General features: G+C 37.1%; 1 protein-coding gene across 4 annotated transcripts in view; it reads left to right on the top strand.

Annotated features, from left to right (window-relative positions):
• Positions 1–26,355, top strand: part of SLC25A12 (solute carrier family 25 member 12) — a 237,288-nt gene that overhangs the window by 189,883 nt on the left and 21,050 nt on the right. For all 4 annotated transcript variants that reach the window (XM_032292951.1, XM_032292952.1, XM_032292954.1 and 1 more), the window contains 4 exons: positions 11,344–11,425; positions 13,037–13,195; positions 16,593–16,645; positions 17,167–17,247. In XM_032292951.1, coding sequence (XP_032148842.1) covers positions 11,344–11,425; positions 13,037–13,195; positions 16,593–16,645; positions 17,167–17,247 — 375 coding nt within the window. The remainder of the gene's footprint in view (positions 1–11,343; positions 11,426–13,036; positions 13,196–16,592; positions 16,646–17,166; positions 17,248–26,355) is intronic.

Below are 26,355 nucleotides of genomic sequence, written 5' to 3' on the forward strand. Positions count from 1 at the left end.
ATTAAAAACTATTTTCCAGAGAAAGACTTTATTTAGCTTAAAGATGATTACCTTTATAGAACTACTGTTACCCCCACTTTTATAGAATATATATATATATATATATATATATATATATTTTTTTTTTTTTTTTTTGAGATGGAGTCTGGCTCTGTCACCCAGGCTGGAGTACAATGGTGTGATCTTGCCTCACTGGAACCTCTGCCTTTGGGGTCAAGCGATTTGGGGTCTCCTGCTCAGCCTCTCTAGTAACTGGGATTACAGTTGTGCACCACCATGCCTGGCTAATTTTTGTATTTTTAGTAGAGACAGGTTTTTGCTATGTTGGCCAGGCTGGTCTCGAACTCCTGACCTCAGGTGATCCACCAGCCTTGGCCTCCCAAAGTGCTGGGATTACAGGTGTGAGCCACTGTGCCTAGCCTATGGAATATTTTTATAACTAGATTTATGTTTGTGTTTTGTTTTTTGTTTTATTAAGAAAAATAAGAGTTCATACATACATGGTTTGACTTCCTTCCCCTTAAAATTAACTTTCAGAAAGAAAACGTTGACTATTATTACATTTTTGATAAATATTAGCTTTGATTTTTATAAATGTTAAGAATGCTTAAAACAATAGCTTCTGAGTCCTGTAAAATTAATACAGTCCCATTTCTGATTTTACAAATACTATCTTGGTAAGACAAAAAAAAAAAAAAACCTCCATGAAATTACCTTGAAAAGTGGAATAGAACAGTTTTTAACAAATCTTGTTTTAAGCTGAAACCTCTGTTTCTGTAGCACTTGAAAGAAGTTTCAGTGGTAGCAGAGGGTCACATTGCTTTTGTGTGTGGGTTAGGAGGGCCAGTCATTGTCCTCGTGGTACTTTCCTGCTCTAATAGATGTGGAACCTGTGTCCCTCATAATTCTCTAGGAGACTGTGATGCCATACTAGGCTAGACAACATGGGGAAGGCATGTGGGGAGGGGAAAAAGAAGACAGGAGAGAGAGAGAGAAAGAAAGAGAGAAAGAGAGAGAGAGAGCTTCTAAATGTGCATGCTGTAGACATAGGCCATGTCTGCTCTTTCTTCATTGCTGGCATATTGTTGAGTAGCCAGGATTGGGCTACTGTTATTGTTCACCTTCACCAAATGTGTTAGTGAAACGTCAAGGTATGTAAGTGTAGTTCACTTTGGGAAGATTTGGTAGTAAATCTTTCTTTTACTTGAGCTCCATGGAATGATGAGTCTACCTGTGAAACTAATTAGAATTTCCAGTTCTACTTTACATAATGAAGAAGAACATTTTGTAGTCAGGTTGAAATAAATTGAAAATGGAAAAGAAACACTATTATATCTACGTTTTGTGTTAATACCTTAATTGTTTGCTTAGTGTGTAATGAAGCTTCCTATAGATTAAAACATATTATAGCTCATTGCATTTTAGTTTCTTTTGTACCAGAAAAACTCTTTTATCTGCTGCCATCAAAATTTATTTCTAGGCCAGGCACAGTGGCTTATACCTGTAATCCCAGCAATTTGGGAGGCTGAGGTGGGCAGATTGCTTGAGCCCAGAAGTCCCAGACCAGCCTGGGCAACGTGGCAAGACCCTGTATCTACCAAAAAAAAAAATACAAAGTTAGCCAGGTATGGTGGCGTGTGCCTATAGTCCTAGCTACTTGGGAGGCTGAAGAGGGAGACTCACCTGAGTCCAGGAAGTTGAGGTTGCAGTGAGCCGTGGTTGTGCTACTGCACTCCAGCCTGGGCAACAGAGTAAGATCCTGTCTTAAAAAAAAAAAAAGAAAAAAGTTTTCCATTAGAAGGTTTCAGATCCTTTAAAAATAGATGGATTTATTTCAATTCAGTGAAATAAAATTTTATAAAATTATAGCATTTAGTAAAAGGAAAGAATGTGAAAATTTTTTTATAAAATTAAAAAATGAGACATATTGAAATATTTAAAGAGCTCTTCTGAATTTAATCTTATTTTTTGTAATACATACATTTGTGAAAATTTGCTCTTGACCTTTGAAAAATTACATTTCAAAAGAAGATATTTTGCAGTGTTACACGTGTCTATTGATATGTCTCTCCCTGGTAGTATCCTTAATATTTGTAATTGGGGAATATTTTATTTAGCTTATTAAAAACATTGTAAACTGAATTTAAAAATCTCAACTCATTTCCTCCTCTTCAGTTTTTCTACTGCTTACTTTTCTATTCACCCACCTCTCTTGCCCCTAGCAATTTTCCTAGAGGACATATCTGAAGAGTGTTTTGCAATCTTTGGCACCCTGAGTCTGCATTCTTCACATTTCTTCATCCTTAGGAAAGTGATGTAATTTTGTTACTGCTGTGAATTCTTTTTAAGACAGATTCAAGATGATTTGCCTGTCTTCAGTGGCAGTGCTGATACTTTTATGCTGGGATGGGTGGCCTCAAGGATCTTGTCAGATATTTAGGAAATGGGCAGTGATAAAAAACCACCATTTTCTTCTTCCCTGGATCTCTGATTGGTATCCAGAGTGATGGTGGTGGAGTACTTTCTCTGCCTTTCCTTAACCAGTGAGATGCTACAGGGATCTAGAATTTCTAGAGAGCTGGTAGAGGTCTTGGGTATTTTTACATTGTCCCCAAAGGAAGAATCTCAGGACTTTTTTTTTTTTTTTTTTTTTTTTGAGACAGGGTCTCACTCTGTCACCCAGGCTGGAGTGCAGTGGCACGATCACTGTTCACTGCAGCTGTGACCTTCCTAGCTCAAGTGATCCTCCCACCTGAGCCACCTGAATATCTGGGACTACAGGCATATACCACCATGTCCAGCTAATTTATTTTTTTGAGACAGGGTCTCTCTCTGTTGTCAGGCTGAAGTGCAGTAACACGATTTCAGCTCATTGCACCCTCCGCCTCCTGGGTTCAAGCAATTCTTCTGCCTCAGCCTCCCAAGTAGCTGGGTTTACAGGCACACCACCACGCCCAGCTAATTTTTGTGTTATTAGTAGAGATGGGGTTTCACCATGTTGGCCAGGATGCTCTTGATCTCTTGGCCTCCTGATCTGCCCACCTTGGCGTCCCAAAGTGCTGGAATTACTGGCATGAGCCATCATATCTGGCCTTTTTGTTTTTTATTTTTTTAAAGTAGAGACAGGGTTTTGCCGTGTTTCCCAGGCTGGTCTCAAACTCCTAGGCTTATGTGAATCCAGCGGCCTTGGCCTCCCAAAGTGCTGGGATTATAGTGTGCATGAGCCAATGCGCTTAGCTAAACTTTTTAATGTTTCCTCTCACATAGCAGATAGTTTTTCTACAGAGAATTAGGTACAGTGAAATAAAAATTAAGGTCTTAAATGTATATTTTCCTGTACATTATTATAGGAACAAAATCTGAGAAAATAGAGCTCAACAGAAATAATAAGTAATTATTAGAATTTTGTAGAAACAGATTTATGAAGGTTATTAGATTAATGTCCACTAATGGCCATTGTGAAATCTGACCTTTACTGTACTTGAGATCTGATACAAGTTTATTTGGGCCTCAGTCTTCCCTTTAGTAAAGTGAGTATCTTCATGTATTTCTGAGAGTTTTTCAAGCTCCTGCATTCTGTAAAATGGTATGCATCAATGAATTTTATTATCAGAATTCTAAACTTATCCTCCTTTTTCCTTTGTAACATTTAAAATTTTGTAAGGAATACAGGCTGGACTCAAGTAGAATAATATGAAAATACACTTAAGTTCTTAGAGCAACCAAAGTAATGGAATAAACTTTCTTCAGTTTTTAGCCTTGAAAAAATGTTCTTCAGTTAACATATTTCAGGTTTATGAGGCATTCTAAGGCAGCCTTATAGACTGTAATCCTAGTGACTCAGTTTCTAACATTCTTTAGTCCACAGAATTATAGTAGTGCTAACTATAACTATTCCCATGTTACTTCTAGAAGATCTCTTGATTTGATTCTATTGTAATGTTTCCTATATTGCCAAATTAGGTGTATATAATTACTTACATTTATTATGCAGAGTGTTCTCCTATATGAGTCTATTAGAAACCCAAATATAAAATAGGAAGAAGAATATATATTTTATTATCTCAACTTATGAAAGTTGTTATGAAAACACTTGTTCATGATGGAGAATCTGAGTCCAGAAATAGAAGTTATGAGGGAGACAGTAGTTAAGAGCTTGGCCACTGATTATGTAACATCCTCTTATTATGTTTTCTCATTATTAAATAGTGAAGGTATGCCAGGCACGGTGGCTTGTGCCTGTAATCCCAGCACTTCAGGAGGCCAAGGCGGGCAGATTGTTTTGAGCCCAGGAGTTTGAGGCCAGCCTGGGCAACATGATGAAATCCTGTTTCTACAAAAACATACAGAAAATTAGCCAGGCATGGTAGTATGCGCTGGGAGTCTTAGCTATTCAGGAGGCAGAGGTGGGAGGATTGCTTGAGCCCAGGAGTTCAAGGCTGCAGTCAGCTGTGATTGTACTACTGCATTCCAGCCTGAGTGACAGAGCAAGACCTTGTCTCAAGTAAATAAATAAATAGGAATAGCAGTATTCATCTTTATAGGATTATTGTGAGAATTACACAAGTCATAATACACTTACATTAAGCCTGACACCTGCTAAGCATGCAACAAATATTAACTACTACTATTGTGCTTATTACTGTTGTTGACTATGAGAAGCCTATAGGAGCAAACTCCAAGATGGGCTCAAACATATATATGACACACTGCTTAATTTACCCTCATCTACTTCCATGAGGTAGAAGGGAATAGGAAGTGAGGAAAAAGTATTAATATGTCTTTGTATTTTTTTAAGTGCCTGAAATGTTTTATGTTTTAATTTTTTTATGCTGGCTGAAATTCCACCAGGCCTATTTTTTAAATTTTTAATTAATGATAGTTATTCAACTAGAAAAAAAAAATCACTACCCCATACCATATGCAAAAGTCACTTCCTGTTAAAATGTTCTAAATGTGAAAGATTAAAGAGGATAACATGAGAGATTCTATTTATGATCTGGAGATAAGCAAAGATTTTGTAAACAGTACAGAACACTAATAAAAAAAAAAGATTAATAAGTTAAACTTCATTAGATTTAAGAACTTTTATCAAAATATACCACTAAGAGTGAGAAAAGACAAGTTACACAATAGGCAAAGATATTTGCAATACATTTAAATAATAGAGGATCTATATCCAGAATATATAGTATAATAAGCTTCTGCAAATTTATAAGCAAAAGGCAAGGAATGCAATAGAAAAATTGGCAAAATACCTGAACAGAAACCTCACAAAAGAGGATATCCAAATGGTAAGGAAAATAATAGAAAAATTTAATAATATTAGTATAAGAAAACACACATTAAAACTACAATGGGATGCTATTTTACACTGTCCAGATTGACCAAAATTATAATCTGACAATGGCAAGTGTTGTTCAAGAGGTGAAGGAATGGAAATTGCTAGCATCACAACTTTGGAAACTATTTGTCAGTACCACTGCAGTTGAAGAGACACATACCCCATGACTGTTGGTTCCTCTCCTGTGTATAGTCCCTAACAAAAATGTTTACATATGTGTGTTAAGAGATATGTACAAGAATGTTTAGGCTGGGTGTGGTGGCTCATGCCTGTAATCCCAGCACTTTGGGAAGCAGAGGTGGGTGGATCACTTGCGGTCAGGAGTTCAAGACCAGCCTGACTAACATGGTGAAACCCCATCTCTACTAAAAATACAAGTAATTTAGCCAGGCATGGTGTGCACCTATAGTCCCAGCTACTCGGGAGGCTGAGGTATTAGCAAAGATTGTTTATAGCAGCATTATTTGCAATTGCAAAAATATCGTAACAGTCTAAATACTCACCAACAGTCTTATGGGTAAATATGTTTGCTATTAAGATGACCTACAGTGAGAGAAATGGAAATTTTGATTTGAGGAAAGTAAGATAAAAGAGGAAGTGGGTTACAGAAAGAAGTGGATGTATATTTTTGAAGCATGTAACAGTTTGGATATTAAAACCAGGTTATAGACCAATTTTGGCCCTATGTGAAAATGGGTAAACAAACCTTCTCTTTTTCTTTACTGTATATTACATAATTACTTTTTCAACTGTATAGGATAAATGATCTGTGATGGACCTGCTTGGGCATATATGTACTTTCTTTAAAAATGTTTTGTTTCTATAGAGAATTATATTAAAGTTATAGGCCACTCACTCAACCACGGCTTATAAGCTGAGTTGTAGTCTGTCAAAACACTATTAGAGTTATTAAGAATTATTATTTTAACTTTTAACAAAAAAGGTTTGTTACATAGGTAAACATATGTCATGGGGGTTTCTTGTACAGATTATTTCATCACCCAGGTATTAAGCCCAGTACCAAGTAGTTATCTTTTCTGCTCCACTCCTTTCTCCCCCACTTCTCCCTCAAGTAGACCCCAGGGTCTGTTGTTTCCGTATCTGTGTTCATAATAAGCTCTTATCATTTAGCCCCCACTTATAAGTGAGAACATATGGTATTTGGATTTCTGTTCCTGTGTTAGTTTGCTGAGAGTAATACCCTCCAGTTCCATCAATGTTCCTGCAAAAGACATGATCTCATTCTTTTTTATGGCTGCATGTTAGAATTATTTTTATCTTTATTTTGTGTATAGCATTCCTTAGACATAGAACTTTGTTTTCTTTGTGTAATTTGCATTTCTGTGGACCTTCTTTGAATTTTGGATTCATGAGCACACACTGGAAGATATTACAGTCCATTTAGGAATTCCTTTTTTGGAACATTTTACCTCCATCACCTGTGATAGTTTAACCACAAATGGAAGTCTGTTCTCAAAAAGGAAATTAGGTTTATATATTAGCTATTATTTATTAGTCATTTACTTTTTTTTTTAAAGATGGGGTTTCACCATGATGGCCAGGCTGGTCTTGAACTCCTGACCTCAGGTGATCCACCCACCTCAGTCTCCCAAAGTGCTAGGATTACATTCGTCTTCTTTTTTTTTTTTTCTTCATGACTTACTATAATCCTTAACAGAACTTAACTCCCCTTTTACTGAGAGAAAATTATTGTTTAGCATTCAGGAATATATATATTCAATTATATATATATATATATATATAATTTTTTTTCTTTCATCTCCTCCTATACTGTCATGGCTTTAGGTTTTAATCTTACTTTGTAAGGCCAGGAATATTGAATGCAAATCCCAGACTACCGAAGTCATAGATATGATTTGCAGACAGAAAAATTTTGTTTTGTTTTCCCTAGCCTTATTTTGCCATTCCAGTCATACATTTTTGTTTTTATAGAATCTAGCCTTTTTTCCCTTTTCCAATGCTCAGTATAAAAACTTTAGCGACTTCTCCCTTTTATTCTACCCATTAATAGTGTGACATTTAAAAGAGGCAGCTCTCTCTATTGAGTTAGCAGTATGGTTTGGGAAGGTTGTTTGACTTGTTAACTGACATAATCTTGCCTTATTTAATGGACAATCACTGCTCACTGCAACCTCAACCTCCCAGGCTCGAGTGATCTTTCCACTTCAGCCTCTCGAGTAGCTGGGACCACAGGCATGTACCACTACGCCTTGCTAATTTTTGTATTTTTTGTAGAGATGGGGTTTCACCATGTTGCCCAGGCTAGTCTTGAACTCTTGGGCTCAAGTGATTTGTCTCCCTTAGCCTCCCAAAGTTCTGGGATTACTGATGTGAGCCACTTCACTAGACCTAATTCTCACTTGCAAAATGAGATACCTATAACAAAAAAATGAAGAGACATCTCTTTAAATGAGGTCTTGACTTATTTCCTATCATACACATATGCTTAGGGAGTAGGTTAAAAATCATTTAAGATTCTCAATTCTTGTTTTGAAAAACACTTAATTAACCTTGTTAAATATCAAACTTTATGATCATAATCATAACCTTAAGGGAAAGAGCGTCTTTTTCTTTGGCCCATTTGCTCACGGCAGGCAATCTTCTTAGTGCCGAGTGTTTTCCTTCAGCCTAAATGCTAAAAATTCAGTACACAGTCATTAATAGGGATGACAGTGATAGCGTTTCATTTATGAATATTCATGAAGTAAAATCCATAGCATTAATTACATTAATTTATATACCTGAATACAAGTGAGCTATAAGTGATAATCTTAAAAAAATCTTGCTAACCATATATTGTGTGTTTTCTTTTAAATGTTATTTAATAAGAGTGAAGGTGACATTTCTGTCAAAAGGCATTTGGGTATTTATGGTTAGAAATGTTTTTAGCAAAGAATTAAAGCACAGTATAATCCTTCAGTTTTCATAGGATTTTGTAGGGCTTATAAACATTCTTTAAAGGAGGAAAGTATAAAGAAAAATATATGTGATTGAACACAGGAGAAACCTTTTTATATGAATAAGGGAATTAGTGGTTACTTGATGTTTATTTAAGATCATAGCCTTTTTATTCTATGAGTTTTAATTCAGCATATTCTTTTGAAAGGAGACATGAATGAAAATAATTCATAATCTATGAGAATTAGGTTTATTTTCATCCAGTTTTGTGATTGAGAAACTCCAAGAGGGGGAAATAATGTTCTGTATACTTTTTTTTCGAGGCATAGTCTCGCTCTGTCGCCCTGGCTGGAATGCAGTGGTGTGATCTCAACTTACAGCAACCCCCACCTTCTGGTTCAAGAGATGGTCCCACCTCAGCCTCCCAAGTAGCTGGGATTATAGGTGCCTGCCATTATACCTGACTAATTTTTGTGTTTTTAGTAGAGAGAGGGTTTCACCATGTTGGCCAGGCTGGTCTTGAACTCCTGACCTCAAAGGTTCTGCCCGCCTTGGCCTCCCAAAATGCTGAGATTATAGGCATGAGCCACTGCACCCGCTCTATGTTTTGTTTTTTTTTGAGACGGAGTTTCGCTCTTGTTACCCAGGCTGGAGTGCAATGGCGCAATCTTGGCTCACCGCAACCTCTGCCTCCTGGGTTCAGGCAATTCTCCTGCCTCAGCCTCCTGAATAGCTGGGACTACAGGCACGCGCCACCATGCCCAGCTAATTTTTTGTACTTTTAGTAGAGACGGGGTTTCACCATGTTGACCAGGATGGCCTCGATCTCTTGACCTCATGATCCACCCATCTCGGCCTCCCAAAGTGCTGGTGCCAATAAGTTTTTAATAGGTAGCATAATAGCTATATTGATTTTAAAATGTAAGCTAAAATGCCTGTCTTTATTTGGACTGCTATTACAAATTACCATCTATGGTTTAGATAACAAACACTTATTTCCCATAGTTCTAGAGGTTAGAAAGTGCAAGATTAAGGAGTTGGCTGATACAGTTACTGGTGAGAGCCGTCTTCCTAGTCTGTAGACAGCAGGCTTCTTGTTGTATCCTTGTTATATGAGGGAGAGAAAAAGAGAGTTCATCTTTCTTGTGTCTTATACTGTTATGGCACTAATCCTATCATGAGGACTCCATTTTTATGACCTAATTACCACTCACAGGTGCCATCCCCACATACTATCACATTGGCCGGTAGGGTTTCAACACATGAATTTTGGGGAGTCACAAGCATTGAATCTGTAGCAATGTCTTAACTTGAATCCCTTCAAAGTGTGTGAGATTAAGTATCATCATTGACTTGAAGGGACAGATTGTGTTTATGTTTTCAACTGTTGTCTTTGAAACAAAGTATCAGAATTAACTGGTTAATCATTTTAGAAACTAATTTAAGCATATTCAGTTAATTATACTGAAGCGTATTCAGTACAGCCCTCCATCTGCTTGAGTTCCATGTCCTTGGATTCAACCAACTGTGGATGGAAAATATTTGGGGAAAAAACAAACAATAAGAAAATACAAAATTTAAGAATATAGTATAACAGCTATTTACCTTATATTAGGTATTACAAGTAACCTAGAGATGATGATGATGATGATTATTATTATTATTATTTTTTTTTTGAGACAGAGTGTTGTTTCGTCGCCAGGCGCCAGGCTGGAATGTAGTGGCGCGATCTCGACTCTGCAACCTCCGCCTCCCGGGTTCAAGCAGTTCTCCTGCCTCAGCCTCCCGAGTAGCTGGGACTACAGGCGCACGCCACCATGCCCAGCTAGTTTTTGTATTTTTAGTAGAGATGGGGTATCACCATGTTGGCCAGGATTGTCTCGATCTCTTGACCTCTTGATCCGCCTGCCTCAGCCTTCCAAAGTACTGGGATTACAGGTGTGAGCCACTGCACCCAGCCGACCTAGAGATGATTTAAAGTATACAAGAGAATATGCATAGGATATATGCAAATATTACACCATTTCATATCAGGGACATGAGCGTCCATGGATTTTGGTATTTGAAAGTAATATCAGGAATATTTTTATGCCAGGTGGGTGGCTCATGCCTGTAATCCCAGCAATTTGGGAGGCCGAAGCAGGAGGATTGCTTGAACTCAAGAGTTTGAGACCAGGCTGGACAACATAGGGAGACCCCCATCTCCACAAAAAATTTAAAAATTAGCTGGGTATGGTAGCATGCACCTGTAGTCCTAGCTGCTTGAAGGCTGAGTTGGTAGGATCGCTTGAGCCTGGGAATTTGAGGCTGCAGTGAGCCATGTTTGTGCCACTGCACTCCAACCTGGGCATCATAGTGAAACCCTGTGTCAAAAAAAAAAAAAAAAAAGAATATTTTTGCACTAATTAATGAGTGAAATATACAATTATTTAAAATATTTATCTCGTTTATAATTTCTATTTTTGTATATACTTTAAAATACATCTTGTATGTAATTTTATAATTATATTATTTAGATTTATGTATATATAATTAAGACATTGGCAAGTATGTGAACTTTCTCCTTTCTAGTTATTATTGGTTTTATATTAGAACTATGACAGTAGTCATTAGAGATAGTAGATTATGATCAATATTCTCTGATTTGGGAATCAAATTAATTTTTATATACTTTAAAAAGCTTTTTAAATTTTGTTAGTTAAAAAAGGAAAAAAATTTCATAGCTGAAATGCTTGTTTACCTGAAAGATTCACTTCTGTAAACTAATAGTGTATTCCCCAATAGTAGCAGATAAATGAGGCCTTAATACGCTTGTAAAAATTGGGGTAAGGGGAAGCTACTTTATATTTGGCCAAATACGGTTTTTAAATACTGATGCTAGAGTTATGTTTTTAAATAGATTGCTTCCATTTTTGGCTGCATGAATATCCTATTATCTAATTTTAGAAAAGATATTACTGCATTAGCAATATCACTTTTAGGTTTTGTTTTTCCTTGTCTTAAAATAATCAGATTGTAGCTTTTTCACTTGCTGTGTGCTCTTGCAAGATTTCTTTTACCTGTTTTCTTCTTCTCTGCAGCATTCTCCTGGGTTAGGCAGGCCTATCTGGCTCCAGATTGCCGAGTCTGCTTACAGATTCACTCTGGGCTCAGTTGCTGGAGGTGAGTGACATGTCTATGTCCTGTTTCAGGCTTCTGTTAAGGTAATATTATCTCACTAGACTGAGGCAGATCAGCAAAGGTGCAGTTCATTGTTCCCATGGGTCATGAATTCGGGGCTTTCTGAAGTGTTCTTTTATTTTTACCTGTGATCAGAGGACTTGTCATAGCAATGGCTGTCTATGGACCATCTGGCTCCAGTCTGTCTTCAGGACAAAACCTCTGTAATGATGTGAAAGTCTGGGATGCAATGCTGTACTCACCTTAATTATACTGGCTAACGCCAGTATGAAAAATTGGAAAATGAGACTGTGTTTATGGTGCAGGTTAAGAAGTTGAGATTTGCTATTTAGCAAACTAATGCAGGAACAGAAAACCAGATACTGCATCTTCTCACTTATAAGTGGGAGCTAAATAGGAACTTATGAACACAAAGAAGGAAACAACAGACACTGGGGTCTACTTGAGGGGGGAGGGTGGCAGGAGGGAGAGAGCAGAAAAAATAACTGTTGGGTACTGGGATTAATACCTGGGTGGTGAAATATGTACAACAAACCCCCATGACATGTGTGTACTTATGTAACAAACCTTCATATGTACCCCACCTAAAATAAAAGTTAAAAAAAGAAAGAAATTGAGGTTTGGGATATGAATCCCAGAACCTCATGAAATAAAACAGCCTCTCAAAGTGATTCACTTTTGTTTTTCTGCTTATATGTTTTCCTTTCCCTTTTCACTGGTTTAACAATATCTGGACTTGATGTTTATTTGCAAAAATGAATCTTCCTTCCCTCCCTGTTCACAGCCAAAATTTGAGAAACTATTTTGCTTAAATATTCTACATAGAAAATGTGTAGAATCTGAAGTTGCTTTGTTGAGAAGAACTGGCAGGTGTGATTAAAATGCTTACGATTTTTTGAGATAAGCCTGAACTCGAGACTCTTTGTTTTTTCTTTTCACTCTCAGTTTTAAAAGTTGCAAACCAGGTTTTAGCTTTCAACAGTCAAAATGTGTAATACTCTCATTCATGTAAGTACATTTTTCAGTCTCTGAGAAATCCTGAAGCATAGCCGTATTTTCTTTTAAACCAAATTCTATACGTAGGGATAGGATAATGTTGAAGTGATTCTCCAATGTTATGGTTGTAACTAATTAATTTACCAAGATGCTTTGTTAAACTAAATTTTAAAATTATAGCCACTTAGTGTACAGATACAGTCATTTTAAGAATGGCATAATATTTAGGCATTTAATGGAAAATGTAAATAAATGTTATACCTAATAGTTGAATGTTATTATTATAGAAAACTGAGTGTTGATTATCTAATTTGGGAAGTGACTCAATAATCTACTCTGTAATTTATGAACCTGAGATATCAAAGAGCATTCTTGACAGTTGTTTTCTGAAGCAGCTGTATTTGTGGATTTCAGTGGTTACTAGCCTGCTATCCCTAAACTGTGTGTGAGGGAAAGAAAAATAATAATATAAAGTCTCTTTTGTGAGAATATGTATTGTGTTTTATTTTCTCATCCTTTAAGATGAGATTTGTCATTCTTAGGGACTCTCCATTTAATTATGTTCTTTCTAAAGCTTAAAAATTGTTCTTTTTGTAGCTGTGGGAGCCACTGCAGTGTATCCTATAGATCTGGTGAAGACCCGAATGCAAAACCAGCGTGGCACTGGCTCTGTTGTTGGGGAGCTGATGTACAAAAACAGCTTTGACTGTTTTAAGAAAGTCTTGCGTTATGAGGGCTTCTTCGGACTCTACCGGGGTGAGTAAGCAAATCCCAGCTGCTGAAGTTAGTGATTGATCTCACCAGCAGCAGATTTTAACTCACTAATTATGGAAACCAATATGTAGTATGCCTAGCCAGACTAGGACTGTTTCTCTCTTTTTATTTTCTCTTTGCTCATTTCCCTTTTTACATTCTTTCTGGTGATTAGCAATATTAATCTGCAAACAAGGTCTTCTTCTTTTTTTTTTCTTTTGAGAGGAAGTTTCGCTCTTGTTGCCCAGCCTGGAGTGCAATGGCGTGATCTCAGCTCACTGTAACCTCTGCCTCCTGGGTTCAAGTGATTCTCCTGCCTCAGCCTCCCGAGTAGCTGGGATTACAGGCATGCACCACCACGCCCAGCTAATTTTATATTTTTAGTGGAGATGGAATTTCTCCACATTGGTCAGGTTGGTGTCAAACTTCTGACCTTGGGTGATCCCCCTGCCTTGGCCTCCCAAAGTGCTGAGATTACAGGTATGAATCACCATGTGGGGCCCAAGGTCTTCATTTCTTCTTCTTGCTATTTATATTTCTTGGTATCCAAATTCTGTGTTTGTCCCAACATGGGTATATGTCACCATGCTCCTACAAACCAAGACATGTATCTGCAGGTGGAATACAAGGATGATAGCTAAGAAATATAGAGCTGCTTTTCTCAAAGAATTAAAGAAGAGAAATACATCTCTTTTCTGTGGAAAAGAAGCCAGGCTACCACTCAAAGATGAGTTTACCGTCTATCTACTTGTTTCAACTAAAATAAATATCAAATGTTTTTGTCTCTTTCAGGGATCATTTATAAATTTTTTCAAATGAGCCATCTGAAGGTTTTTTTTTTTTTTTTTTTTTTTTTAAATAGAAAAACCCTTTGGTTCCAAGTCTAAATCTCGCTCGTTTTCCCCATTTAGCTCAGAGGTACACAGTCAAAACAGAGAGATTTTCTTCTGCAGGCAATGTTAGCAGCCACACTAGACTGAGCACGGTGCAGTTGGCATCAGTGGCAACAGCCCCATGGAGAACTCTCCCCAGCCCCGTTGGCTTTGTAGGAACTTGTCTCTTTTGAGAGAGAATGACTTTCATGTATATGTTTTCACATTAGAATTCAGGGTTTCCTTTGGGAGGGAGATTAATTTTTTAATCTCTTTGGGCGCCACTTGGGATTCATTGAAAATACTCTCTACATGCTCAAGTCCAGGGTATTTGTGTAATTTACTGTACTTGTTTGTTTGTACACACAAGCTCATTAATCCCCAGCTTATTCTGAGCTCTGTTGAACTATTTGGCTTAGAACTTCTTCCTAAGAAAGACTGGGCCTGAACAAAGCTTTAGGCTCATGGATGGGAGAAAAAAACACCTCTGGTTAGCATTACATACAGGTATTCAAGTAAAAAATATAATGTTGATACACTTATAATTGAAGGAGAGGGCCACAAGGATGTTCATTTTTAGCATTGTATATAGAACAAGAGGAGAGAGTCATTCTGAAATCAAACCAGGCTCAAGTACCCTGCTCTTAAGAATGAATGTGATGATTTTTCCTCAAATATTCAGAACTGTAGCATCATCTCAGAATTGTACCTGTACAGCATGTACCCCGTGGAAAGGAGTATACATGATCCAGAATGCAGATCTGTCCACATGAATGCTTGTTCTAACTGATTAAGCCCTGCATATCCAAATTTTATTTAATGGAGAATCAAGGTTGAGTGGCATTAAGATTGTTTTTTTCCTTGATATCTTCAATATTTCTTTGTTGAATAATGACCTTTCTCCTCCTTGATATGCTTTTAAATTGCAAAGAAAATGTCCCCCATTAAAAGGAACCTAGATATTTACTGCATATTTTAGCCTTCTCAATGGATATGTGCTTACAGAAGATTTCATTTGAGAGAGATGTCATGTTAATTAAATGGATGCAATATAGCAAGTGGGGGAGAGGATTGTTGGTTTTATTCAGGATGTAAGCTCATAAAAGCAGTTCTTTAAATGAGAGACTTTTGTATTAGGGAGAAGATTGTAGGAGTCCTGTATGTGAGCACTATGATTATTGAGATTGTCATATATTGCTTGGAACTGGTCCATTATTCTGTCAGATGATTGACAAAATTGTTGACAGATTAGCTACATTTCTTTGCAGGCAACAATGATAAAGTGACTCAAATCAGTACTTTATTAAATTCCATGAGCCTTATTGAGGCAAGTTGTAAAACAAATATGCATGCCGACATGGTTGTATGAGAGTTAGATTAAAAGTAATAGAGCCTGATAATCATCAGGGTTAGAAAGTTAAGACTGCCATCTGCTGATTTATTCTTTTAAATCAGTCTGCTACCCATGAAAGGTGTGTGTGGATTTGTGTGTGTCACTGATAATTCAGTCTGACTGACAGTAGTCTTATGTATGATTACTTACTGGCTTTCAACTCATGGAAAATCACTCAGCAGTATCATCAGAGCAGGCTTAAGATTAGCAGTCAGCAAACAGGCAAACACACATATTCCTCCCCTTTGGCTGGATGATTTAAAGGATATAAAATGTTTATTGTTAGCATCTTTAAAAAATGTATGCAAAAAAGTATGCTAACAATTTGGATAAGCTGTGAGCTTCAGAAAGCCAAGCCCAAAAGATATTGTATTGTTTATTTTTTTCTTTTCTAGTATACAGCCATCCTGGGAAATTTAACTTTCTAAGGATTATGATTTCCTTTGTTTTGAGGGGATTCTTTTAAAATGTCTTAAGTTCGACATATATTAGTAAATAATAATACAACAGGCGTATGTTTTTGCTTATAGGAGATCCTCATTAAACAATACTTAAAACTGCATTTTTCTTTGCAGTTTTGGCTTTTTTTTAAATAAATGAATATTGAATGCTGTGTTTCTCTGAAGAAAAGATTATGGGAGTTAATATTCCATAATAACCAAGCCACTGTATGCCAGTATGTCGGTAGCATAGTTTGTGGCAAAATCTGAGTATATGTAACAGCATGCTTTTCAGAGCTTTTGCAAGTGTACAGTGTCTGTGTATGTTTATATGTTGTTGGTTGTAACAAGGGAGGGAATTTGGTTACATTGTTATTGGCAATGTTCCCAGAATAGAGAAGACCCATGGCTCCATTTCTTCTTTACTTATTTTTTTGGGAAGTGTTGGTTAACTAGGCTTTAAAGGAAGCATGCTTAAGAAGAGGATTTATAACCTCAAGAAAACGTGACATTATACTGCATTTGTTAATAATTATTAAATATATACAGAGTTTTTAGAATAATCTTTTTCCCATTTTAGTGAAAACTCTAAAATGTTTGATGGGTAAATAATACGGGGAAAACACTTTGTTGTTGGAGTTGTGTATTCATGTCTGGTACATCTATATTGCTGATGATTCTGTCCCTTTACCTAGGTCTGATACCACAACTTATAGGGGTTGCTCCAGAAAAGGCCATTAAGCTGACTGTAAGTTTGTTTTTAACTGAATTTGTGTCATTTGTTTAGATTACCGTTAAGCCAGAAAACTAAAATCAAGGCTGGGTGTGGTAGCGAATGCCTATAATCCTAGGATTTTTGGTGGTAGGAGGATCACCTGAGGCCAGGAGTTCCAGACTAGTATAAGCACAGTAAGAACTCAGCTCTACAAAAAAAAAAAAAAAAAAATTAGCCAAGTGTGATGCATGCCAGGAGGCTAATATGGGAGGATTGCTTGAGTTCAGGAATTTGAGGCTGTAGTGAGCTATGATCATACCACTGCACTCCAGCCTGAGCAACAGAGTGAGACCCTGTCTCAAAAACAAAACTAAAATTGATGCTGCTGAGACTGGCGCGCTATCATGGAATTTGTAAAACTTTAATTTTACATGTAAGCATTTGATAATTTTTAATATTATAAGACAAGTATTTTGCTGACTTGGAAAAGCAACAGCGTGCCAGTAGAGAAATGGTTAGGAATTTTGGTTAACTGATATTGTCTTTCTAATTAGGTTAATGATTTTGTTCGGGACAAATTTACCAGAAGAGATGGCTCTGTTCCACTTCCAGCAGAAATCCTTGCTGGTGGCTGTGTAAGTATTAATCTTAGGCACTTCTTGTGACAAATATATTCCTTTAACCTTTTTGTACAGATATGATAGATCTCTGAGTAGCATTTCCCTTGAACTCAAGGGATTCTAAGCAGGTTTTCTCAATGATCATATGGAATAATTTTTGAATTTTATTGTATAAGCTAACTGGTTTTGAGTATAGAAAAGAGGTAGTATTATAATCAGCTCTATCTCTTTGATGCCCCTAAAGCATTACCTTCCATACTGTTTAAAGTCCTAATTCCTATTCCTTTTAAGAAACAGAGTACAGAAAATATAGTAGTGAGTAGAATTACCACTAATATATATTAACTGGAGCTTTAAAACAAGTGTGAGATGGCTGATTAATTGGACCCTTATATTTTAGGTATAAGACTAAGTAAGCCATTGTTTAATTATAATTTTTCTTCTTTTTTTTTTTTTTTTTTTGAGACGGAGTCTCACTCATGTTACCCAGGCTAGAGTGCAATGGCGCGATCTCGGCTCACCGCAACCTCCGCCTCCTGGGTTCAGGCAATTCTCCTGCCTGAGCCTCCTGAGTAGCTGGGATTACAGGCACGTGCCACCATGCCCAGCTAATTTTTTGTATTGTTAGTAGAGATGGGGTTTCACCATGTTGACCAGGATGGTCTCGATCTCTTGACCTCGTGATCCACCCGCCTCGGCCTCCCAAAGTGCTGGGATTACAGGCTTGAGCCACCGCGCCCGGCCATAATTTTTCTTCTTTATAGAGGCCAGAGGGTATGGCAAACAATAGTAATGGAAACTACATTTCAGCTATTGACAAAAATTCTGAACCCAGAGACTCAGATTATATTTACTTAGAGCACAGAGCTTTCTGTCTTTAAAGTATACGCATGGCATTGGATTTGGACCAATACTTAAATCTGTTTTCAGCTTGACTAATTTCATTGGTGGTATTTGTTTCATATTTGATAATACACAGTTTAAGACTCGTTTAGTCATTTTGTTCTTGGAAACATTAATAACTTTTAGTTGAACTGACTGACAGTCGTGGCTAAAGCTTCCTCAGTTGCTTGTGAAACCTGAGGTGATGAGGTCAGTGACCTTGGCAGCTTTTAATTAAGAGACACTGCCTCGGGGGTCAGAGAGAGAGAGAGAGAGGTTGCTCCAGGTTCTCCTTGATATGTGTCATTGTGGCACATACCTGAGTCCTCACTTTTCTGCAGAGTTCTTTGGAAGAGGTGGATTGCTGTGTGGGTGTGTGTGCCTGTATGCATGCCCCAGCACATTCTCAGGAAGGAAATCTCTTTGGCTACATTTCTTTTTTAATGAAGGGTAAACAGTGGACGTAGAATACAGCTTTTGCTTAGGTGGATCACCAAAAATTAAGTTTCTCTTTTTCTTTGCTCCAGTTAGATCCTGTAATTGGCTCTTGTCTAGAGAGAGAACCTTTGCCAATTATAAATATTCTTTTTCTTGGTGGTTTTAAGTTCCTATTAGGTTAAGAAGCTTTCTAACTCATTTTTATCACAGCACATGCATACCTTTGCCAGAAATCTTGTAAGTCATGCTCTTTCTGTTCCATGTAGCTAATTATTTGTTTCCATTTGCAGTATCCAGGTTTTTGGCCATGAAGCTGACCTGTTCCCATGTCTGACATGTGACCTAAGTGGTTTAACCACATGTCAGACATGGGAACAGGTGGTTAAACCAAAATAAGATATTTAGTTCCTTTGTTCTTCCTAGCTACAGACCCTCTTTATAGGTTTGAACTTTAGGAATTTCTTTTGAAGTCTGGGGTGCCTTGAGGGTTGTGCTGCCACTCTAAATCTTTATCATGACTCATTTCTGGAGGATTTGATGGATTGTCTAGTGAGAAATTGACAGCATGAAAAATAGTCAGGTTGGACTCTAGGCAGAGTGATAAGGTTGTCTACAATTTTTCACCTCAAACGTTTTCTGCTTCCCACTTTGTTCTAAATCTCTTCTTTCAGGGAAGAAAAAAAAAAGAGCAATTACTGCATTTCTACTGACAAATTCAGTTATACTATGGTGTAAGTGATTGTTAAAGTACAGTTCACTGTTTCTTCCCAAAGTCTATAAATTTCAACAGAGAATAAAGTCTTAAAAAGGATGAGTGTCTCTTTATAGAATATCAGGCTCTGTGGGACATAGGATATACCATTTCCTAAATGATACCCAGCAAACAGCCACCAGATTAGCACTGTGAAGAGTGGCTGCCTATGAGCCTGACCCTGAGTCCTCACCATCCTGAGTAGTGGTGGTGATACGATGTACAGTGTCCTTGTGGGGTTTTGGCTAAGTGCTGTCAGTGCCACTAGTGAGAAGAATGTTGCTGTTCTTCCAAAAATTACCCAATTTTAAAGATGCACCTAATGCATTAACCTAACGCAGGTTAATTAGGAAGAAATGGCTCAAACTGAGTTCTAGGCCTTTTTCCCAGAGGAAGGATTAGCTAGGACCTAAGCCTCAAGTTCCCCGTAGGTGAGAGGGAAATTTTATTGCCATGGAAATGACAATATTCCCCTTTACAAGAAATGGTATCTGTTGACTAGATCATGAAGTGACTGGGAAGTGAAAATCTCTGGTTCTTGGGCATTATGTATTTTGTTGTTATGGTATGGTTTGTTTTATGATCTGTTTTTAAAGGCATGTGATTTTTGTTTTTGTTTGTTTTTTGTTTGTTGTTCTTTTTTGAGACATGATCTCATTCTTTTGCCCAGGCTGGAGTGGAGTGGCACGATCTCAGCTCACTGTAGCCTTGACCTCCTGAACTCAAGGGCTCCTCCCATCTTTCAGCCTCCCAAGTAGCAGGGACTACAGGTGCACGCCACCATACTCTGCTAATTTTTGTATTTTTTGTAGAGCTGGTGTTCCACCATGTTGCCCAGGCTGGTCTTGAACTCCTGGGCTCAAGCAACCCTCCTGCCTTGGCCTCCTAAAGTTTTGGGATTACAGGTATAGCCACTGGACTGGCCAAGTCCTGTGATTTTTGATACATGCAAAAGAATACAAACAATATAAGTATCAAATAATAATAAACTAAGCATCCATACTTCTAGCACCCAACTTAACTAAAATGTTACTACTTTTATTGACACTGATTATTGCTTTTGATATAGCTCTAATCTGCTAGATTGCTAATGAGCAGTAGATACTTTTCTTACTGGGCTGAACATTTTATAGGGATTATCTCATTATTCCCAACTGGAGTTGAAAAAGCTAAAACCTTAGTGAAATCCAACACTTAGTAAATATCAAAATTGTGGTTCAAACCACTTCTATCTCCAAGTCCATATTCTTTCACACTTGATATAGTTTTCATTTATTCGCTCTTTCATATATTCAATTATTTATTGAATACCTGCTATGTTTCATGCAAATTTTAAAAATAACAGCTTTAGGCAGGGTGTGGTGCTCACGCTTGTAACCCCAATACTTTAGGAGGCCGAGGCGGGTGGATCACCTGAGGTCAGGAGTTCGAGACTAGCCCGGCCAATACAGTGAAACACGCCTCTACTTCAAATACAGAAAAATTAGCTGGTCATATTGGTGCATACCTGTAGTCTGAGCTACTTGGGAGGCCCAGGTAGGAGAATTGCCTGAACCCAGGAGGCAGAGGTTGCACTGAGCTGAGATCGTGCCACTGCATTCCAGCCTGGGCAACAGAGCGAGAGTCTGTCTCAAATAAAAAACAAAAACAGAAAAAAAAAAAAAAAAAAACAGCTTTATTGAGATACACTTAACATACCATGCAATTCTCCTATTTAATACGTATAATTCAGTGTTTTGTTGTGAAACCATCACCACAATCAATTTTAGAACCTTTTTATCAACACAGAAAGAAATCCAGTACCTTTAGCTATCACTTCTCTTAAACCTTTTTTTTTTTTTTTCTGTTTTACTCACTGTGGCTCAGATTTTTTCTTTCTTTTTCTTAAATCTTATTTTTTTCTATTAGCTCTCACTTCTCAATTTTCCCACCACATCCCTAAGTCCTAGGCAACTGTGTTGCCTAGGCAGGAGTGCAGTGGTGTGATCAAGGCTCACAGTAACCTTGAACTGCCAGTTCAAGTGATCCTCCCACCTCAGCTTCCCCAGTAGCTAGAATTACAGGTGTGTGCCACCACACCCAGCTAATTTTTAATTTTTTCATAAAGACAGGGTCTCACTTGCCCAGTCTGGTCTTGAGCTCTTGGCCTCAAGCAGTCCTGCCTCAGCCTCCCAAAGGACTAGAGTTACAGGTATGAGCCACTGCACTTGGCTTATAGGCAGCTATTAATATACTTTCTGTTTTTATAAGTTCACCAATTTTGAATATTTTACATAAATGGAGGCTGGGCGTGGTGGTTCACGCCTATAATCCCAGCACTTTGGGAGGCCGAGGTGGGTGGATCGCTTCAGGTCATGAGTTGGAGACCACCTGGCCAACATGGTAAAACCTCATCTTTACAAAAAAATACAAAAATTAGCTGGGCATGGTGGCAAGTGCTTTTAAACCCAGCTACTCTGGAGGCTTAGGCAGGAGAATCACTTGAGCCTGGGAGGCAGAAGCTGCAGTGAGCCGAGGTCACTCCCACTGCACTCTGGCCTAGGCAACAGGGAGAGGCTCTGTCTCAAAATAAATATATAAATAAATAAATAAGGAATCATGATATGTGGCCTTTTGTAAAGCATGACATTGTGCCTAACTTTTTTCACTTAGTGTGTTTTCAAGGTTCATCCATGTTGTAGCATGTATCAGTATATAATTTTTATTGCTGAATGTATGGATATACTACAGTTTGTTTATTCATTCATTAGTTGATAAACATTTGAGTTGTTTCTTCCTTTTGGTTGTTATTAATAATGCTGCTGTGAACATTGATGTATAAGGTTTTGTGTGGACATGTTTGCATTTCTCTTGGGTATATACCTATGAGTGGAATTGGTGGGTCACATGGCAACTCTAATCAGCATTTTCAGGATTCCCAGACTGTTTTTTAAAGTGGCTACGTCTTGTTCCATCCCTATTAGTAGTGTGGCGGTTCTGATTTCTCTACATCTTTGCTTGTGTGTGTGCGTGTATTTTTGTTGTTGTTGTATTTTAATAGCGGCAGAGTCTCACTATGTTGCCCAATCTGAGAGTACAGCGGCTATTCACAGGTATGAATATAGCATGCTACAGCCTCGAACTCCTGGCCTCAAGTTATCTTCCTGCTCCATTCTCCTGAGTAGCTAGGACTACAGGCATGTGCCATCATGCACGGCTACTTTCCACATCATTGACAATACTTCTTATTGTCTGTCTTTTTACTGTAGCCATCCTACTGGGTGAAAAGTGATACTTTAGTGTGGTCTAATGACTGACAGTTTTGAGCATCTTTTTGTGTGCATAGTGGCCACTTGTATATCTTCTTTGAAAAAATGTCTAGTCAGAATTTTTGCCTGTTTTTAAATTGGATTGTCTTTTGTGTTACAGAGTTCTTTGTATACTCTAGATATGAGTCCCTTTTAAGATATTTTTTACTTTCTTGATTATATCTTTTGAAGAATTGGACTTTATTGAACTTCATTTAATCTATTTTTTTCTTTTGTTTGTGCTTTTGGTGTTATATCTAAAAAATCATTAATCCAAGACCATGAAGATGTATACCTCTTTTTTTCTAATATATAGAAATTGACTTTGTATGTGTGTGTCTTTTTTTCTTTTCAGAGTTTTATAGTTTTAGCTTTTACATCTAGGTCTTTTCTGATTTTTAAGCCTAAGTTTTGCTGTTGTTTTTTTTCCTTTTGCCTTGAACAGAGAGAATTATTACTAAATGTTTTATTTTTGATTGCTAATATTTTGGTATATTTACTTCTAGTGTTTTCATATATATGTGTACATGATCTTATGCATAGACATGTGTGCACTTGCATGCACACACACACACACACGCACGCACACACACACACACTTTTTAAAACCCGATGGAAGTTTGGTTGACTCTGACTTCCTGATTGGAAATGCAAGCAACTCTCACTTATTACAGGAAGGAGGGAGTCACAGTGGAATGTCTTATTTTAGAAGTAGAATATAACCTTTGGGAATAGTAGTATAGACAGATGATGTATTTTCAGATTTTTAAATCTCATTGTGAATATTAACCAAACTTTTGTTTTATATTTTTATCAAAATCTTCTAAAAAAAAAAAACTTACTAGTTCAGAATTTATGATAACTTAGGTGTGCTAGCCCAACATGTTTTTTGTTTGTTTGTTTCTAGTGTCTATAAATTGAACACTAGGTTAAATTACCTGACCTTGGCTAGGCATGATGGCTCATGACTGTAACCCCCTCAACTTTGGGAGGATGAGGTGGGAAGATGGCTTGAGCCCAGGAGTTCAAGACCAGCTGTGCAACATAGTGGGGGCCCCCATCTCTACATATAATACATAATAATTTTTTAAAACTATTTGATGTTTTTTGGGTGGAGATGGGATAAGAGTGTATTTGTGGGTATAGTGCTCAGTAAAAATGTTATAAATGCTGAGTGTTGTATGAGTATTAAATATATAGCAGTTGGTTTTAAATAAATTTTCCCATTGTTCTTGTAGGTAAATCATTCTTATCCTATCATATGTTTATTTTTCTATTAGGAAACCTCTTTCTCTACACACAAACACACACACACACACACACACACACACACACGCTCCTTGACTTACAATGGGGTTACATTGTAATAAACCCAACTTTTAGGTCAACAATGTACTTAATACACCTAACCTACTGAATGTCATAGCTATAACATGCTCAGAACATTTACGTAAGCCTAAAATTGGGCAAAATCATAAAGCACAAAGCCTGTTTTATAATACCAGTATTGGATATCACATGTAATTATCGAATACTGTACTGAATGTGAAAAACAGAAAGGTTGTATGGGTACTCGAAGTATTGTTTCTACTGAATCAATCATATTGCTTTTGCACCATTGTAAAGTCAAAAAATCGTAAGTCGTATCATTGGGGACCACCTGTATATATATGTTTATACATAATACGTATATGTACAAACATGTTTATTAGAAGACACAAATATAATTGCATGTTTGATTGTAATATCTGCTGTGGGCAAAAATAAGACCTTAATTTCAACCTAAAATTTTCAAAGTACATTATTATACATTATTGTCAACCTCTATAAAATAGGTAGATGGAAAACAGCAGTTCAAAATGGCTAACTCTCTTACCTCAAATTACACAGCTAATATATGCTGGAGGTTTCATGTGAACCCAAGTATTCTGATTTTTTTAGACTAAGTCCTTTTATTCTGTAATGTCCTCTTGGGGGAATCAAATCATTTATTTGTGTCAAAATAAATTTAGATGACCCCATTCAACTTTATAGTGACTGTCTTGCTTGTTCCCTTCCTTTCTTCCTTTAATAATTATATGAATTTGACATACTTATATGTATTTGGTTGTTTACTTAGGTATAATTAACATTTTTAAAAGGAAAAGATTTTAGGTATTCAGCTCAATGAGTTTTGACAATTGTATACACCCATGTAATCACCACCTAAGATAATAAACATTTTACCCCAGAAAATTCGTTCATGCCTCTTTCCAGTCAATCCCTTCTCCTTTACCCCATGCAACCACACTTCTGATTTCCGTCGCAGGTTTTGTTTGTTCTTCAATTTCATGTAAATGGAGTGTACAGAATACATTCTTTCATGGCTGGCTTCTTTTGCTTAATGTGTTTTCAGAGAGTCATCCTTGTGTGGGTATCAGGTTTGTGTTTGTTTTTAATTTTGCTGAGTAATATTTCATTGTATGAATTTACCACAATTTGTTTATCCATTCTTCTCTTGATGGATGTTTGGGTTGTTATCTATTACAAATAAGGTTGCTATAAACATTCTTGTACAAATCTTTTTGTCAACCTATGCTTTCATTTTTCTTGGGTGAGCATCTAAGAGTAGAATAGAGCCGATGTATATTCAATTTAAAATAAACTGCCAGCTCTTAGAAGTGGATAGACGTTTTTTATAGTCTCCTCAGCAGTGTACAAATATTCCAGTTGCTCCATATCCTCACTAATGTTTGATATCTGTAGCATTTTTTATAGTAATCATCGTAGGTATGTGAAATAGTATCTTATGATTTAAATTTGCATTTCCCTGATTTCTAAAGATGTTGATTATCTTTTCATGTGTTTATTGGTTATTCGTATATCTTTGTGTGTGTGTGGTGTGTGTGTGAAGTATCTGTTCAAGTCTTTTGCTTACATTTTATTAGGTTTCATATTTTTTTACTATTTGTAGAAGTTAATTTATACATCATGGATACAGCGCTTTGTCAGATAGATGTGTTGTGAATATTTTTTGCCAGTGTGTGACTTATTACTTTTATTAATGATGTTTGTAGTTGTTTTTAAAGAAAAATTGATTATGTAGTTTTTTTTGGACAGATCCAGAAACTTAAGTGAGAATAAATTTGGATATCTTTCCAACTTAACAAAGCAGAATATTAAAAACTCTAAATGTACTAACCTATATGTACTTTCTAATGGTCTCTTTAGTAAGTACCTGTTTTTTTTTTTAATTGTTAAACTCAAATCAGAGATCAGTGATAAACTTACCTGGCTGACTGTATTACCTCTTTCAGAGAGTATATATTCCTGAGTGGATGGAAGGCATGAAACTCAAAATTTAACTTATTGCTCAGCAAAGGGCTGATGTCACCCCCTCATGCTGCAGGTGAACTTCGACAGCCCTATGTGAACACTATTTCTGGAGGACACATTGCTTCCCTTTGTGTCTTGGTTTCAGTGTGCATAGCGCTCTTGCATGAGTTAGTGCACGAGACTTCTGTGAGGCAGATAGAGCAGTTGTGGGAATGGAGTGGTTATGCTGAATGCAAAATCTATGACAGTCTAGGTCAGTAGTCTTCCAAACCTAGAATCTTTCAACTCTCCCATGCCTCATCCCTTCAGCTTAAGCATGCGTGTGCACACACTGCACATACACACACCCCCCCCTTCATATTGGTAAAGCAAAAAGCCCACTTGTTAGGTAGAGCATTTACTAATCCTGGGGGCCAAGATCTGTAACTAGCCAGCTCCTTATGATGAAGA

The sequence above is a fragment of the Sapajus apella genome, unplaced genomic scaffold, assembly GCF_009761245.1.
Source record: "Sapajus apella isolate SASKATOON/1434 unplaced genomic scaffold, GSC_monkey_1.0 scaffold28, whole genome shotgun sequence".
In the NCBI taxonomy this organism is placed as follows: Eukaryota; Metazoa; Chordata; class Mammalia; order Primates; family Cebidae; genus Sapajus; species Sapajus apella.